Here is a 16242-nt window from a genome sequence, read left to right as displayed (position 1 = left end):
ATACAGAAGATAGCCTTACTTGGTAAAAGACCAAGTCTATATTATGGCAAGAACAACTCAAATAAGCAAAGAGAAACAACAGGCCATCATTACTTTAAGACATGACGGTCAGTCAGTACGGAAAATGTCAAGAACTTTGAACATTTCTTCAAGTGCAGTCAAAAAAAAACATCAAGCTCTATGATGAAACTGGCTCTCATGAGGATCTGCACAGGAAAGGAGACCTCTGCTGCAGAGGATAAGTTCATTAGAGTTAACTGCACCTCAGATTGCAGCCCAAATAAGTTCAAGTAACAGACACATCTCAATGTTAACTGTTTAGAGGCGACTGCATGAATCAGGCCTTCATGGTCGAATTGCTGCAAGGAAACCACTACTAAAGGACACCAATAAGAAAAAGAGACTTGCTTGGGCCAAGAAACACGAGCAATGGACATTGAAGGCCTAAAATCTGAAATCTGTCCTTTGGTCTGATGAGTCCAAATTTGAGATTTTTGGTTCTTTGTGAGACGCAGAGTAGGTGAATGGATGATCTCCGCATGTGTGGTTCCCACCGTGAAGCATGGAGGAGGAGGTGTGATGGTCTGGGGGTGCTTTGCTGGTGACACTGTCTGTAATGTATTTAGAATTCAAGGCACACTTAACCAGCATGGCTACCACAGCATTTTATAGCGATACGCCATCCCATCTGGTTTGCGCATAGTGGGACAATCATTTGTTTTCAACAGGACAATGACCCAACACACCTCCAGGCTGTGTAAGGGCTATTTGACCAAGAAGGAGAGTGATGGAGTGCTGCATCAGATGACCTGGCCTCCACAATCACCCAACCTCAACCCAATTGAGATGGTATGGGATGAGTTGGACCGCAGAGTGAAGGAAAAGCAGCCAACAAGTGCTCAGCATATGTGGGAACTCCTTCAAGACTGTTGGAAAAGCATTCCTCATGAAGCTGGTTGAGAGAATGCCAAGAGTGTGCAAAGCTGTCATCAAGGCAAAGGCTACTTTGAAGAATCTCAACACTTTTTTGGTTCCTACATGATTCCATATGTATTATTTCATACTTTTGATGTCTTCACTACTATTCTACAACATAGAAAATCGTAATAATAAAGAAAACTCCTGGAATGAGTAGGTGTCTCCAAACTTTCGACCAGTACTGTATATTACAATACTGCGCATATCTATGCCATGAGGTGCCTTGCATTGTCCTCTGTCTCTACTGAAAAGGTCGCTCAAGGTCACTCAGTATGTGAATATGTATTCTCTTACATAGGCTATACTGTACAATAGTTAAATCTAACAATGGCATAGTCACTGCTAAAAGACAGAACAGACAGGAAACATATGAGACCCACATTTATTATTCTGAAGGTTACCTGTGGTCTAAAAAGACCTATAAGCAGCTGAAGATTCAAAGTCCTACATGATTGGTCAAGAGACAACAGGAATATGACGCTCAGTGTAGCTCAGGGTCTTTTTAGAGCTGGACATGACAAAGCTGAGAATGAAAGGTCAAAGGGCAACATCCTCCTAATGGGTGTGGCCATTACAAGTCCTGCCCCAGTCTCTCAATCTCATCGGTCAAGAAGTCGATATCTGACCTGGTGGCGGCAGGATTGGAGATGACCATTCGGAAAAAGTTGACCTTGTCTCCCTGAGGCTGGTAGCCCACCATGGTAGTTCCAGACTCCATCATCAACGCCTTGATCTTGGGGGCCACCTGGTTTAGAGGCAAGGATTCACAATTCAGAGAAATGTACAGTAGGTCAGTGCTGTCTCATCTGAATACAGAATATAGTCTTCATGGGCCGAAGCTGACGAGTCCTTTACTCCTTACCTTATGCAACTTCTCCCTCTTCTCCTGACCATCGGGCATGTCACGAATGCCTGGCGGAAGGTACCAGAAGCAGACATTCGTGTGCTGGGGCTGTGGAAAGAAAACAGCAACATTGATTGTCTGTGTCTTTACTCAATGGAGTGTCTAAAGAAAAAGTAGTCAACCTCACTAAGAGACCAAATTGAGATCTGAGGCTCTTGCAAGGCAAGTTCATAAATCCACAAGGAGTTCAACTGGGGATTCTAAAGCCTAGCACCACCTCTAGAGGCAGACAGCGAGGAGAGTTGGCCTGCCTCACTACATTGTGTTGCTCAGAATACTATTGGGCATCTCAGTTAATGAGTTCATATTAATCAGATATGTAATTCCTCTGACGCTTTATTAGGGTAATCCATTAGAAGATATTGCTGTTTTTGGGAACAGAACCAAGTAGAAAATGAAGGGAGAAAAATCTCACCTCTCCATCGAACACCATCTGATAGCCCTCGCGACCCTTTATTTTAGTGTAGAGATAATGCGAGAGGTCCAAACACTTGTCGATGTGCTGTTCAAACCCTATTGTTCCCTGTTGGAGTGGAAATACACAAAACATAAGAAAGATCATTCATATCAAGAACTACCCTTTTTCTGTTCTATGAGCCAAGATCAGCATCCAAGATCAATCCCTGTTTCATGAGCCAAGATCAGCATCCAAGATCAATCCCTGTTTCATGAGCCCAGATCAGCATCCAAGATCAATCCCTGTTTCATGAGCCAAGATCAGCATCCAAGATCAATCCCTGTTTCATGAGCCCAGATCAGCATCCAAGATCAATCCCTGTTTCATGAGCCCAGATCAGCATCCAAGATCAATCCCTGTTTCATGAGCCAAGATCAGCATCCAAGATCAATCCCTGTTTCATGCTAATGCTTTAAAGCCTGACTAAGTATTGCAATAAGAGCTTGGACAGATATGTGCACATTACCTTCGCTTTCCACATGAGCCAGAATTTGAAGATATCTACATGTCGTCCACACTGGATGGCCTTGTCCCCCGTGTCGTACGATACATCGTACTGTTTGTCTGGTTGGAAGAGGTAGCCAGCGCACATGGAGTTGCAGCCTGATAAAACTCCCTGCAAAGATCAATGGTGTGGTTAACGGACACGGACGAAAGGCAGAGACGTCACGTTCAACGGTGCCTTCAAACTGGGCTATACTCATAAGAATAGTAGCCAACTCTCTGTGACCTCCGACTTAACTTTAAGTGTGGTTTCGTGGCATTCACACCATAAGGGATGATGACCCATCTATCCGTATTGCTCTTACCCTCTCTCTGACCAGAATGGCAGAACACTGCAGTGGCACGCCCATCATCTTGTGAGGGTTCCAGGTGACCGAGTTGGCCCTGCAAACATGTAACGCGGACTGTAAGGCAGGCCACGGTCCCCATCAATGAGTGTGTGTGATTGGTTTAAAATAGGATATCTTCTCGGGGCTGTAGCCTACCTCTCTACGCCACACAGCTTGTGCCTGTGCTTCCTGGACATCAGTAGGCCTCCTCCCCACGCACCCTGAACAAAGACAACAGTTTGTTTTGAGGATAAGGATTGGACACGGCAGGTGGCTTATATGTTCAAACTAAAGCTCAGCCGACCATTGAAATGTGTTGCACTTAACCCTGAAGTGATCGATGTCACCACAACCTTACTGTATCCGTAGTAGGAAGAGGCACTTACATCCACATGTAACCACATGTTGTATTTCTCGCAGATGTCTGCAATCTCGTGGATGGGGTCGAATGCTCCATACACTGTGGAACCAGCTGTAGCATTCACGAACATTGGGACACAACCCTGCAAGCATACACCATGAGAATGAATATGGAGCCTTGTGTTGTTGGAGTGAATTGAAATGGTTGCATTCTGTTTCTGTAATCTTTGACATAGTATGAACAGGTTAGAGCAGATTTAAATGACATTGGACTATTTCTCTTGTGCGAGCCTTTGTAACCCCAGAACTGCACGTCCATTGCAGACACCCTGCTATCACCTCTCTCCTGTAACGGAACTAGCTTCAGGAGACTGTGCTTTGGAGCTAGTGGCAGTGCGTAAGGTAATACTTAAGGAGGCATAAGTACTAACCCTAAAATGAAAGTAGACCTGTTTTTTATTTTGTAAACATGAAAGATTACCTGACGACCGGAGCATTCAGATGACTAGATTCATATTAGGCAGCTGTTCCCATTTGAATTCTGTGTCAGTGCATCGCATCATTGTGCAGAAACAAACGGAAGGTATTTCATGTCTTCAGGGGATACGAATCCACAGTTTGAAGTTGATTGGCTGACAGTTTGAAAACTCACCCTCGCCTTGGCATCGATGACCTTGGCTTCCAAATCAGCGGGAATGACTCTCCCTCTAGTGAAGCAAACAAGACACGTCAAAGGGGTGTTCTCACTGGGTTGTTTCATTCAGTGCAGTAAATTGGACATGGCTCCACAAACCTCTCATCTGTGCTCAACAGGATCAGGTTTTCTGTTCCAAAGCCCAGAGCAGCACTGGCTTTCTTAATAGAGTAGTGGCTCTGACAAAACACATGAGCATGACATTAGACTACGAACCTAGCAGCTGAGCTCTGGCATATAGTCAGCTGATGTACTGTCCAATGGTTGTATTTGTTGTGTTGCTTTGAATCAGGCATGCCGCGAACCCTTTATACAGAATAGACAGGGTCAATCAAGCAGTGACAATAAATAACAATAAGACGTTGTCTTGGTAACACAATACTGCTTCTGAGACTGGAGACCTGTTCTGCTGTGGAAATGAATGTTGGATGAGACTTACATGCTCGGAGGTGAAGAGCACCAGTCTGGGGGCAGCAGTCATGCCTTTGGTCTTGACTTCAGGGAAGAACTTGTAGCGGGCGATCATCACACTGTACATGTTGGATATCGCTCCACCTGCACAAACGTTGCGTACAATGTTTCACTGAACTGCATTCGATTATCTGAAGGCTGGTGTAAGGAATCTTCATCTGTAACGGTAGGTTTATTCCCACCTCAGATTCTCAAGGCATGGCTGAATTCATAAACTGTTCATCAGAATTGGCTTCGCACTCACCTGGTGAGAAGATCCCATCGCCCTCTCCATCAGGCCAGCCAATGATCTCCCTCATCTTCTTCAGCGTCAGCTGTTCCATGAGCACGAAGACTGGGGCAATCTCATAGGTGAACCTGAAATTCAGAGCACCTGTCTCCAGTTACCCACTACCAATAGAAATCCATTCTATCACTGGCCTTGAACTCTCACATTGTCATGGGTTTCTCATATCTACATGGTCAACAACAGAATCAATGAAGGCAGGTGGCAAAATCCCTGGATAAGGCATCACCATACATCACCATACATCACCATACATCACCATACATCACCATTGTGATAAAGGCCAATAATTGTAGCTTATTTTTCTATTATTTTGTGCAAAATAGATTTAAATTGTGTTGTTTTGTTGAATTATCATTACATATGTTTCTTAATGTGTATATTGAGCAATGCCACGTTGAAGCCAGAGAAAAGAATGGAACACGCTTACTACTTTCAACGCCGTCGCGATTCAGTGATAGCTCTGTTACATTGTATTACGGATACCATTTGTTGCAGTGGAATGAGAAAGAACATCAATGTCACATAGTCTGAAGTCCATTAAGAATATTCCACCAAGAGGGAACCCCTGTCTCTGAGTTAGCAAGAAGAAGAGGCTAGAAACGCGAGGCAACACAATGAGAGCGTCATTGCCTTTGCGTCTGAGGTTAGTCTTGAGGCCAGCTTCCACGGAGCTTGTTTTCAATGTGTTTTGAATTAAAACAGTATATTACCCTCATGGCCTGTCTCACAGAGAGTAATGATGGAAGAATGGCCGTTTCTCCTTTAGAATAGGAATTATATCATTGCGATCATGTTTATTCAATACAATCACAATTACAACGTAAAGGATTGTTTCCATATCATTAGAAACTTCCTCCAGGGTTGTGCAAGATCAATGTAGAATGAAATGGACCCCCATCTAACTCATCTGTCGTCACTATGTCCTGCCCAATGCTCTTCTCATTACACTGCCTGTCTATTCATGCAATGAGTCAATGCATTAGTGGGGCAATGCAGTGTATCACACTGTGCCATACACACAGCACTTATTTTGTGTTGTTCTCTGGCTCATCATATCCAGCAGAAATGTTTCAAATGAGTCCGGAGCTATTGTCCCAAATGAATTTTCACTCGCTCACTCATGTAGAGTAATCCTGATGATAACCCTGGGACGTGATTGTCAACCTAGTAGTGGGAATCAATACGTGTCAGGGGTAATTAATGATGATGGAGTAATTAGCTCATGCAAATAACAAATATGGATGCAGTCAGAGCCAACCCTCTGATTCAACTCATCTACAGTAGTGTTGCTATATAGCATACACAGGGTGGCAACACTCTCACCAGGAGATCTTCAGCACCATATCAATCCCATGAGCTGGACCGACTAAACACTCTTCAAAACACTGGGAGCAAAGAGGGATACATCCTTTGAGGATTACAATACATAGAAGGTCAAGTCAGCCAGGCCATGTTTTGACCCTTTAATTAATTCAGGGGCCAGGCAAAATGAATAATTGAATCCCTGACATGAAGAAGACAAGCCTTGATGGTGAGCTTGTATTTCTGTTCTGTGTTTAAGCCCAAAAAATGTATGGAAATTGACAATGACCACACAGATTACTCTGGTTATTACCACTCAGAAATACAATGTTTTATCAATGTTCACAACACAATATTTTTCATATCGTGTGTTTTTTGTTGTTGTAATGATGATTTTACAATGCTGTGATGGGTTCCCAGGCTGACATCATAGACAAGATCAGCATTTTACAGCAGCTGATACACTCTGACCAGTGGCTTAACTGACTTGGAAGCCTCAGGTGGTAATCTGTGTGTACTGGTCAACAATAGTCCATGGCCAACGAAGCGTCAACGTTTCTCCTGGACAAGTCTCTGGGCACCTGGTGTATCGCCATGCTGTCTCTTACAGATTTCCTTTGCCACAGGAAAAGCAATATTGAATCACAATTGTCTATTGTTCACATTTGCGCAGAAGATCTCAGGGGCATATCTCATTCTGTTGTGTCAAAGAGCATTCCATAAAACAACCACCCAATATAACTTTGAATGCTAATCAATATGCAATTTAGTTTGCCTGCAGGGCTGTATTATCTGACTACAGCCACAGTGTCGGTCAACAACAACAATAAAGCAAACAGATAGTGAACTCACACAGCTCTCCCTTTTTGCTTGCTTAAAAGGCAGTCTGTAAGAGCATCCTTGGGATCTTTCCCTTAGAAGCTTATGAAAGGCCCTAAATATGTCACTTCCACTGATCTGCATCTTCAAACGAAATCTTCAGAGGCCATTTGAAATGGTAGGAATTGCCATTTTTCTTCAACGCCAGACATGCCTTAAACCAAACGAAATCCACTCTCTGCCTAATTAGATCCTTCAACCTCTTATCACAATCCCCAGCCTAAAACGAAAACTATGTTACGCAACTCTTACTAAGATCCTTTGTTTAGGCACATTGTATACAAAATCGACAGGACTACTTTAATACTATACACATATTTCCAAAATTGTAAAGTTCCTGTGACTTTCACTAATAAACACATATACATGTATCATAACAAATGTGTAATAACTGTGGGGAGATAAAGACCACTCACATGTTAGTGTTTGCAGTGGAGGTGAGCCATTCTCCTGACAAGCCAATGATGTCTAAGCCAGTAGATAGCTGATTGAAAAACCTGGGGTGACCTGGGAGGGAGACAACACCATTTGTCTTTTAATACATTTCTCATGAAAGCTTCATCATTCAACTATGGGACCATCTGTAATCATTAAACCACATTGTAGACAAATGAGAGAGATATTGATTGTGCTGGGGGGTTAGCCGTGCTTTATGCCTCTGTCTCCTCTGTCCTCACCTGTTCTCACTCCATATTTCAGGGTATCCCTACAGTCCACCAGGATCTGCTCCAGAGATTCAGGTTGGTCAGATAGCTCCAGGTTGAAGCCCTCCATGCCTTCCAGCAGCTGGTGGGGGTGGTGGAAGTCCAGGACCTTGGTGGATCTGTCGAAGGTCTTCCGGACGTAGTTTGTGAGAATATCCACCACCTCCAACAAAAACTGCATAGTTGGCTCCTCTCCATTTTTAGCTGGTAATAAATCTAGGGTGAGAAATTGAAGCATGTCAACAGTATTTGTGTTTTTCACATTTTCGAAAAAATGTATCCATCACTTTTGTTTGCATCCTACCTCACTTGAGGATGTTTTTAAGAGCTTACTTTCGCCATCTTCTGTAGAATGTGTCATGACTTCATTCTACTTCACATCTTGTAAACTATTTCTTTGGTTTTCCTCTCTAAAGCTGGTATAAATTATATAAATTAGAATGTCATTTCCAGCAACAAACGAATGAGCCTTTTTGGTATTTCTCCAGTGAGTATCCCTGAGTAGCCTATGCTATTTTACAGCTATTACAACTTGATCTAGCCCATCATTATGGTAAACCAAATGGTGAATATTGATTTAAAATAGGCATAGCAATCAATTACATTTAAATGACTAACAACCTAATGATTTAGGGTTTTCTTATTTTCCACAAAAAGTTTAAAAAAATTAAAAATACATTTAAAAAAGACCTTTTAACATCAAACGTGACTAAATTGAAAGAAATCCCAGAGATTTAGACTGATTATAAAGATTTGGTCTTTTCAAACCAGATCAAATCAGGCTAATCTTTGCATCAGTAACTACATTTAAGATTTTAAATTGACTCATGTTCCATGTAAAACAACTGAACAAAGCGAACATCAACAAGTTCCCTACATCATTTTTATTCATAGGCCTACGTTTCCCATAATGAAAATAATCCGGACACCTACCTCTAGCAAATAGATTGGAAAAGTCCGTCTCGGTGCGTCTGAAACGGGAATCCCTGTCGCTGTTATCTAGCAGGTCCTTAGACGATCTTTCCTTGAAGGAACTAATCTTCTCCTCGAGGTTGTTGTTCTTCTGCAAAAATCCTAAATTGTTGCAAGGGGCAGAGGATTGCAATGAGTGATTACTATCATCACTCCCAATCCCAAACATTTTGATGACACCCTTTTTACACAAAACACATGCCTAAATGTCTCTCACTGATTGAGCTGACAATGACGTGGTGTGGGTTGGTTTTAAGAAAATTCCCATCCTGTCCAGGGAAGCCTTTTTATGGGAGGAAGAGTCAGTGGGAGGTTGAGCCCAGTGACAGCAGCACCAAAAGCCAGTCAAGCAAAAACAAATATCCGTCATTTCGTGTAGCTGTAAATTCGTATTAATTCCCTCCGACAGATTCCACTTCAGTAAGCAGGGAAGAACACACAATGAAGTGAACCGATGTCATTAAAGCCTGAAGTCAGACCTAATAGTTGGACTGGGCTGTGATGATATATGGGACATTTTATAGGCTATCTGCTCATAGACTTGTGGAGGACACCACATTAACTCGAATCTTATTTATTAACCTATACCGATTTTTGTTTTGTTTTTCAAAAATGTATTTCTAGGTTGGCCTTCGAAAAAAAGAACACCTATTCCAAATGTTATGCTAAGATTATTAGTAATACAAAGTCCTGCAATGTGATCTTATTTATGATCTTATTTTACAATCAACAACGCAATATTTCAGATAAACTAGCTAGGCCAACAAGATGTGAAACGATATGCCATATCCCACACCCTTTGAGCGTCTGCTAAATGACTTAAATGTAAATGTAAATGTAATAAATAAAACCACATAAAAGTGTATCAGGAGATGATAGTTGAAAATATTTTTACTGTTCATTTATTTTTATTTCGTTTTCAATATAGACTAATTGTAGATAATTGTATTATTTCACATTCAGAAAGGATATGTTAGATTATACCCCGAATAAGCATAAATCCAATATTTCACTAGGTCAAGCATTTGATGTTGTTTTTAAACCAATATCATTGCACTTAATAAACAGAGATGAAAAGTGGAAAACGGGCCTATAGGCCTATATAGTGAATCAGATCAAACCAAAACGTAAAAATGGCATAAATATCGCATTGAAACATCAAACTTGGTTTATCCTTTGCCTTGGGCTCCCAAGTGGCGCAGAGGTCTAAGGCACTGCATCTCAGTGCAAGAGGCATCACTACATACATCCTGGCTCGAATCTAGGCTCTATCATATCCGGCCGTGAATGGGAGGCCCATAGGGCCGTCATTGTAAATACTAATTTCTTCTTAACTGACTTGCCTGGTAAAATGAAAATAGGCCTATACTGTTGGTCCTTGATTGGCCCTGATGGCTCAATAACAATATACTCAACGCTTGGCCATATCAGATAGGGCTAATGCATTTTGCTTCCACTTAATCGGTGCGTATAGTGGAGAAGACAGACAGGAGTCCTACTATCTCTGCAAAACAGAACCTTGACGAATTGCGATTTGAGTTCCCTGGAGCAGAAAAGATGACTATCGCGATGTGAGTAATCTTTTCTCTTCTGATGGACTCGCATCACGATAAGGACCGATTCCAATCATTCCACCAAATATAGCTCTTTAATAAATGACACCCGCTCAGAGGCTACCGATATATTTAGAGAAAAAGACAAAGGCAGGTGCGTATAATAAGATATTAAGATTTGGCTCAGCAAATACTACAATGAATGTAGTAAAATCAACTGTACATGTTCATGTTTCAGTCGAAATTACCTAAAAATAATGAAAAGGGAGTTGTATAATTTAGCCGGCTATTTGTTTATTCCAAGGTCATTAAGCATTGGCAAACGTATATGTTTTTCCAGGTAGGCCATAAGAGGGCGCAATAGTACGATTTGATTAAGAATTCTATATTTGTTAAAGCTAGGTAAGAAAACACACACATTGAAAACATATCAAGATTAAAGAGAGCTCATATTCCATTTTGGGAAGTGCCAACGTAGACCTATAGTTATTTTTGGACCAATAACTAGTCTCTGCTGTTTTTCAAACTGATTTTAATATTGATTAAAAAAACAGGTTTGTTACTATAAATTCCGTGGCAATAATCAATATGGCCATTTGGATTCTTTCTGCATGAAAAGCCACTCATGCGACCAGAGAAAGAAGAAAGGGACAGAAGGTAATCACAGCCGCCCAGACTTCACAGTCTTTGTGTATTAGCCCAAAACAGTATGGCTAATAGCCTATTCATCAGATATCAGAATGGTCTGCTTGCTCGACGTTGAGAAACACATAAAATATGAAACATAGCCTACATTATGTAACCTATGATATTTCTTCTGTTAATTATTTGACGTAGGACTAATTGCATTCTAAAAGACACTTAAGAACAAAAGCCTACTTGAACATGTATTATGAGGTCCACGAAAATAAATGACATGAAAATAGTCAACTTACCACATATCTTCATTCCCAATTTTCTAGAACATCCGTGAGCAACTCCACACCAAGCGTCATAGCCTAAAATAATTTTGGAAAACTATTGAGAAGGCCCTTACATTAGGCCTCAAGTGCATATTATTTCTGAAAAAATACTCCCAAACTCAAAGTGATGGATGGGAAAATATTGAAGCATGTTGGATAAAACAATGCATACGTCTATCAATCAACATGTATCTGTGTGTGTGTTTTAATTAATCTGCTCTATCCCAATGATACCACTATGGCCATAGGCCTATAACGTGGCATTTCAGCTGAACATTCCATGATTTAGCCATTTCTGACTGTGGAAAGGAACTAATTGGGTGAGAAGATGTTGAAAAGATCAGACATGCATCACCAGACATTGGCCAGTGACAAAAAGGGCTGAGCATTACGTCGCTATCAAGGGCTTCCATGGATTAAATTGGGGAGGTGGGGAGTTGTGTGTCTGTGTGTGAGGAGGGGGGGTCTAGGAATTGAAGAATTCTGTTGAAATTGACCCTGGAAAAGCGGCCAGTGGAAGGGACAGACAGCTCCACACAGAATTACGTTTAACCGCTGCTTAGGATCACAAATCACATATATCTGGACCAAATCTACGCCAATGTTACACCCATGAAGACAAATACAAAGGCAACAGAAATATCTGAAATAAGACGTGTATAATGCCAAATAATTATGACAATTATGGGTGGAATAAGCTTGAGATCCACGAGCATAATTCGGATTTTCGCGTATTATGCATTGATGTCAAAAGAGATACAGACACAATTGAAGTTGCACATTAATAGTTGTAGCCTAATACTGGCACGACAACAGTCTCATGGCTTTGGCACACCATCAAGCCCAAAGCAAGCACAGTTTTGCAAGCAAATTCAGCACTGACTGAATGTCCTTTTCTGGTGAGAAAAACGGAGGTGCAGTTTTTCTACATTTAACTCTGATCTGACGTCAAATACAATTTCGTGGTTTAATCTTTTACCTTTGAAAATGCATAATTTACATTGGAGTGTAGTCTATATCAAATCAGAGCTTTATGGTTGTATGTGAGGAAAAATAGGACATTTATGGCGAGCTTTGCATCAAAATATTAATGTGCTTGGACAACTAATTGAAATGTAGCCGAGGCTATAGGTTAGTTATGTTTGTCTTCAATAGCTCTTGGATAATAAAAAGTATTGAGGCAGCGCTGTTGGCCACTTACATCTCTACATCCCCCCTCAGCTGAAGGTACAATAAGGTGCTTGAACACATGCCATTAGGGCCAATTTAGTGTGGCTACAATTACCGCCACTTTGCACATAATAAATTAGCATTACATTCACTCTCACTTTTTATTCAACCACGACGGAATAAATACACTGACAAATATAGCCTACTATAGTCTCTTTATGGAAGGCAATAATAATAATAATAATAATAATAATAATAATAATAATAATAATAATAGGCTTATAACAGCAGAATAATAATTCAAGAAGACTGTATATTTTTTGGAAGATTATGTTAAATTCTTTTGGGATTTTTGCATTTATCAATACCGACAGGATGGTACTAGACTAGCCATTAGTATTTTCTAATTGCTTCAGTTCATGTTTTTAGAGGACATCAACCGATTTTGACAGCAAGATCCGTCTATCAAGCAGATGCCGGGAGGTCTGCTGCGCATGCAATGATGCGGTGATTTGTTGCGTGGGAGGCATTTAGAATGGTACAGTTTTTTCCCCTCCGTGAAAATGATTAATGGCATTGCCCACAAAGTAAATAGCACAAGTGAAATAGCGTTTTATCTGTGATGGACCTACTTGAGCCTGGTGGTCGTAAATTTGTCGAGTTGGGATCCGGTTCGTTGCCAGACGAGGAAGGTGCAGACGCCGCCATCACTCCTAAGATACAGTACAAATGTCCTCACTCCAAAGCTCTCTGTCACTTTCTGGGAAACCTTTCTTATTTTATTCAAGATGAAAAGTCACATTCACTGCAAGGAGAGTAGAAAGAATAGCTGTCTCTGAGCTTAAAATATATAAATAATGACATGCCTATCTAGGCTATTTTAAATGTATGAATATGATATTTTAAGATCGATCCCTCATTCAAACGCTGACAGAAATATCCACAACTACGAATAAGCAAGGAGACAGGACACGACAGACATGTCTACGACATCGTCTGGCAGCCAGAGTAGCCTACAATTATTCTCAAACATCAATTAACAGGTTGGCTGAGGCTGCAGTGCACATTATGTTTTCCTGAATCCATAGGCGACAGATATGAGAGTCAAAAAAAGGTTAAATAAATTTGGCTATAAATAGAATACATTTCATTAGGCTTTATCAAATCATCATCGACAATGATGCTCATTAATCCTCGCCAATCCGTTCCACAACCTGATCTCTGCTGTCAATGTGGATAATGAGGCATCACTGCAAGTGCATTTCTTTGTTTTCAGAGAGTTATATATGTATCTGCCTTTGATGATAGGAAGGTAACCCGGGGAGTTGGGCAACAACCCTAAAACATTATGTATTGAAAGTGAAAATACTGAATTAGCCTTGATAAATGATCAACTATGCCATTAACAGCTAATTTGATGATTTATCACATAGACAAATTAGGTGAACTGTCAAACCTCAGATAAATGACGTATTCATTTTATAATCATGACAGAAAATATGCGACGTTTACACAATTGATTGACAAACAGGATAGTGACTCCTCAATTAAGAGGATGATTTGTAAATAGTGATGACCCTTATCCAGGTCAATGTCACTTCAAGGGAAAAGCATGCCCATGCAATGAAAACCCCTCCGGCAAAGCTCAAAGAACTGTAGTTGAATGATACCACAATTTTATCAATCAATAACTTTAATATCAGCAAACACATACTATGCATAGCCTGTATCGTTCTCTGTGTCTATCGTACAAATCGTTTATGAACGATGTTAAAACACCTGTTTGAGCCTCTCAAACGTCAATTTATCATAAAGCTTTAATGAACAAAGCACACTTATCCAGCTCTTGTAAGATAATAATCCCTGTTAAAAAACATCTTACCGTGCTGAGGCTGGGTACAGGTGACCAAGTAGAGCCTCAGAAAGAAACTATGGGACGATGATGAAATAAAGTCCGTTGGCAACGCAACGCAACGTCTGGTGCGCTTTTGACACTTCAAGAAAAACAGGGTTTTGAATATCAGTTCAATATCAGTCTACAAAATCCCATCCACGGTGACCTTTTTAGAGAAGTAGCCTACGTTTGATTTGCTGATATTTAGAGCCGCGTGCATTGACTATTTATTCGTTACTACGCACGCATGAGTCACACCAATACCTTCTCTGGTGCTGAACATCCCCCCCAACCCCCAATATCGAACAGATCCGCTTTGTCTGCAAAATGTACATAGAATAGTGGCGCTTTCATCTATAACGTGACTTTTGGTAAGTGTTTGATAGCCTTTGAGGCTATATACCTCGATTTGGAAACTGATTTGGAATCCCGGTCACGAACCTGGACTTGGGAAGTTTGATCCTATGCAACACATTACGCTCTTATGGGATGAAGGAGGGGGGAGGAGAGAGGTCCTTGGCTTGTTCTTGTGAAATCGGAATAGTAGGGAACCATAATCAGAAGAGCCATCTCCTTTTAGGTTATTGTTGGTCTTCTTCTGTGGGATTAACATGTTTTGTTGAAATCTCAGCGTGTATCGGCTTCATCTGTTTTTCGATGAAGGCTACAATAAATATATCATCAATGACGATATTTATAGACAAGTAGGCTATTTTGGCCAAAGTTATAATGTCTTATTTTCGTCCGAATTTTAAGATGACAACGCAACATTTATCTTACGTTTTTTGGTAAAGAAACAGTGCAATTCAAAGTCAGTGCATAAAGATGAAAACAAAATCCACAAGGTGGCAGTAATGAATCATCAATGATTCCTCCCAGAACTCCACAGAATTGAAGTGGGCCACTCCGCAAATACTTCACGAATCTAATAATAAACCAACACATTTATCAGATTTGCTACATACCAAAGCTGCATGGGTGCAATGGAACGGAACAAGAATAGGCCCAGTGCGCAAGAATAAGATTCGAAGGAACAAGCTATTCATAGACTAGGCTGTAGACTACAGGTTTAATCCTTCAATCAATTAAAATATAAATTCATCATCATAAACTATCATTCATATAAATACTGGGCACATGGAATTTCAATCTTCATCTAGTATCTTGCATAATCAATACGTAAGGTCAAAGTATTATGTTTGGCTGTAAGGTCAATAAGTAAAGACATTCAAAAAAAATGTCTGACTCTGAAGTCTCGTTTATACCTGGTTCTAACATGTGTCCTATGTCCTGATCTAGGCCATATTCTGATTGTGCTCAGATTTTCAGACATGTGTCTACACATCACAGGAGGTTGGTGGCACCTTAATTGGGGAGGATGGGCTCATGGTATCAAAGAAACCATGTGTCATTCTATTCCCTCTGTTCAGGACATTATTATGAGCCGTCCTCCCCTCAGCAGCCTCCAGTGCTACACATGTTATTAAAATGTGTCTCTTATCCATCCACTGTGTCCACATTGTTACCAGATGTTCTGGTCCCTCCATGTATGCAAGTTATTTGACAGGAGGCATGCAGAGGCCAAATTGAGGTCCATTACACATTGGCGTGCACCTCGCACATTTTTGCTCCTTATAGCGCCATATAGTTCCACAATGACATGGTTGGTTGACCATAGGTGGGGGCGGGAGGTCCCGTATAAATACAAAACACACTTCCTTGACAACTTCCTTCAGAACAGCTCTGCTCTGCTCCGCGAAGCGCAAGAAGTATGAATGCCCTGACTTCTGCAGAAGCCTAGCAACGTAAAATGCTCCACG

General features: G+C 40.9%; 1 protein-coding gene across 2 annotated transcripts; it reads right to left on the bottom strand.

Moving 5' to 3' along the window:
• Positions 1 to 1342: 1342 nt before the first annotated feature.
• On the bottom strand, positions 1343 to 14678 carry gad1a (glutamate decarboxylase 1a). 2 transcript variants are annotated; one of them, XM_046361023.1, is made up of 17 exons: positions 14411 to 14678; positions 13161 to 13333; positions 11332 to 11394; positions 8805 to 8945; positions 7845 to 8087; positions 7584 to 7674; positions 4942 to 5054; positions 4666 to 4781; positions 4326 to 4405; positions 4185 to 4239; positions 3559 to 3675; positions 3329 to 3393; positions 3149 to 3227; positions 2806 to 2955; positions 2298 to 2405; positions 1841 to 1930; positions 1343 to 1723 (listed from the first exon to the last, which is right to left on the bottom strand). In XM_046361023.1, the coding sequence occupies exons 2-17, from the start codon at positions 13234 to 13236 to the stop codon at positions 1550 to 1552; spliced, it is 1761 nt and encodes a 586-aa protein (XP_046216979.1). In that variant the 5' UTR covers positions 13237 to 13333; positions 14411 to 14678; the 3' UTR covers positions 1343 to 1549. The 2 variants fall into 2 exon arrangements, with proteins under 2 accessions (XP_046216979.1, XP_046216978.1); XM_046361022.1 differs by having other exon boundaries at positions 13161 to 13241.
• Positions 14679 to 16242: the final 1564 nt, after the last annotated feature.

Source organism: Oncorhynchus gorbuscha, linkage group LG09 (genome assembly GCF_021184085.1).
Source record: "Oncorhynchus gorbuscha isolate QuinsamMale2020 ecotype Even-year linkage group LG09, OgorEven_v1.0, whole genome shotgun sequence".
Lineage (NCBI taxonomy): Eukaryota > Metazoa > Chordata > Actinopteri > Salmoniformes > Salmonidae > Oncorhynchus > Oncorhynchus gorbuscha.
This window is presented reverse-complemented; position numbering and strand designations above follow the sequence as displayed.

What these genes read in the sequence shown, in the direction of transcription:
- gad1a (XM_046361023.1), bottom strand. Translation starts at nt 13,236, where the DNA reads ATGGCGGCGTCTGCACCTTCCTCGTCTGGCAACGAACCGGATCCCAAC. An exon ending in TCCACTGCAAACACTAACAT is followed by an intron (nt 5,055 to 7,583) that starts GTGAGTGGTCTT and finishes TCTGAATTTCAG; the next exon opens with GTTCACCTATGAGATTGCCC. An exon ending in AGAGGGAGAAGTTGCATAAG is followed by an intron (nt 1,724 to 1,840) that starts GTAAGGAGTAAA and finishes CCTCTAAACCAG; the next exon opens with GTGGCCCCCAAGATCAAGGC.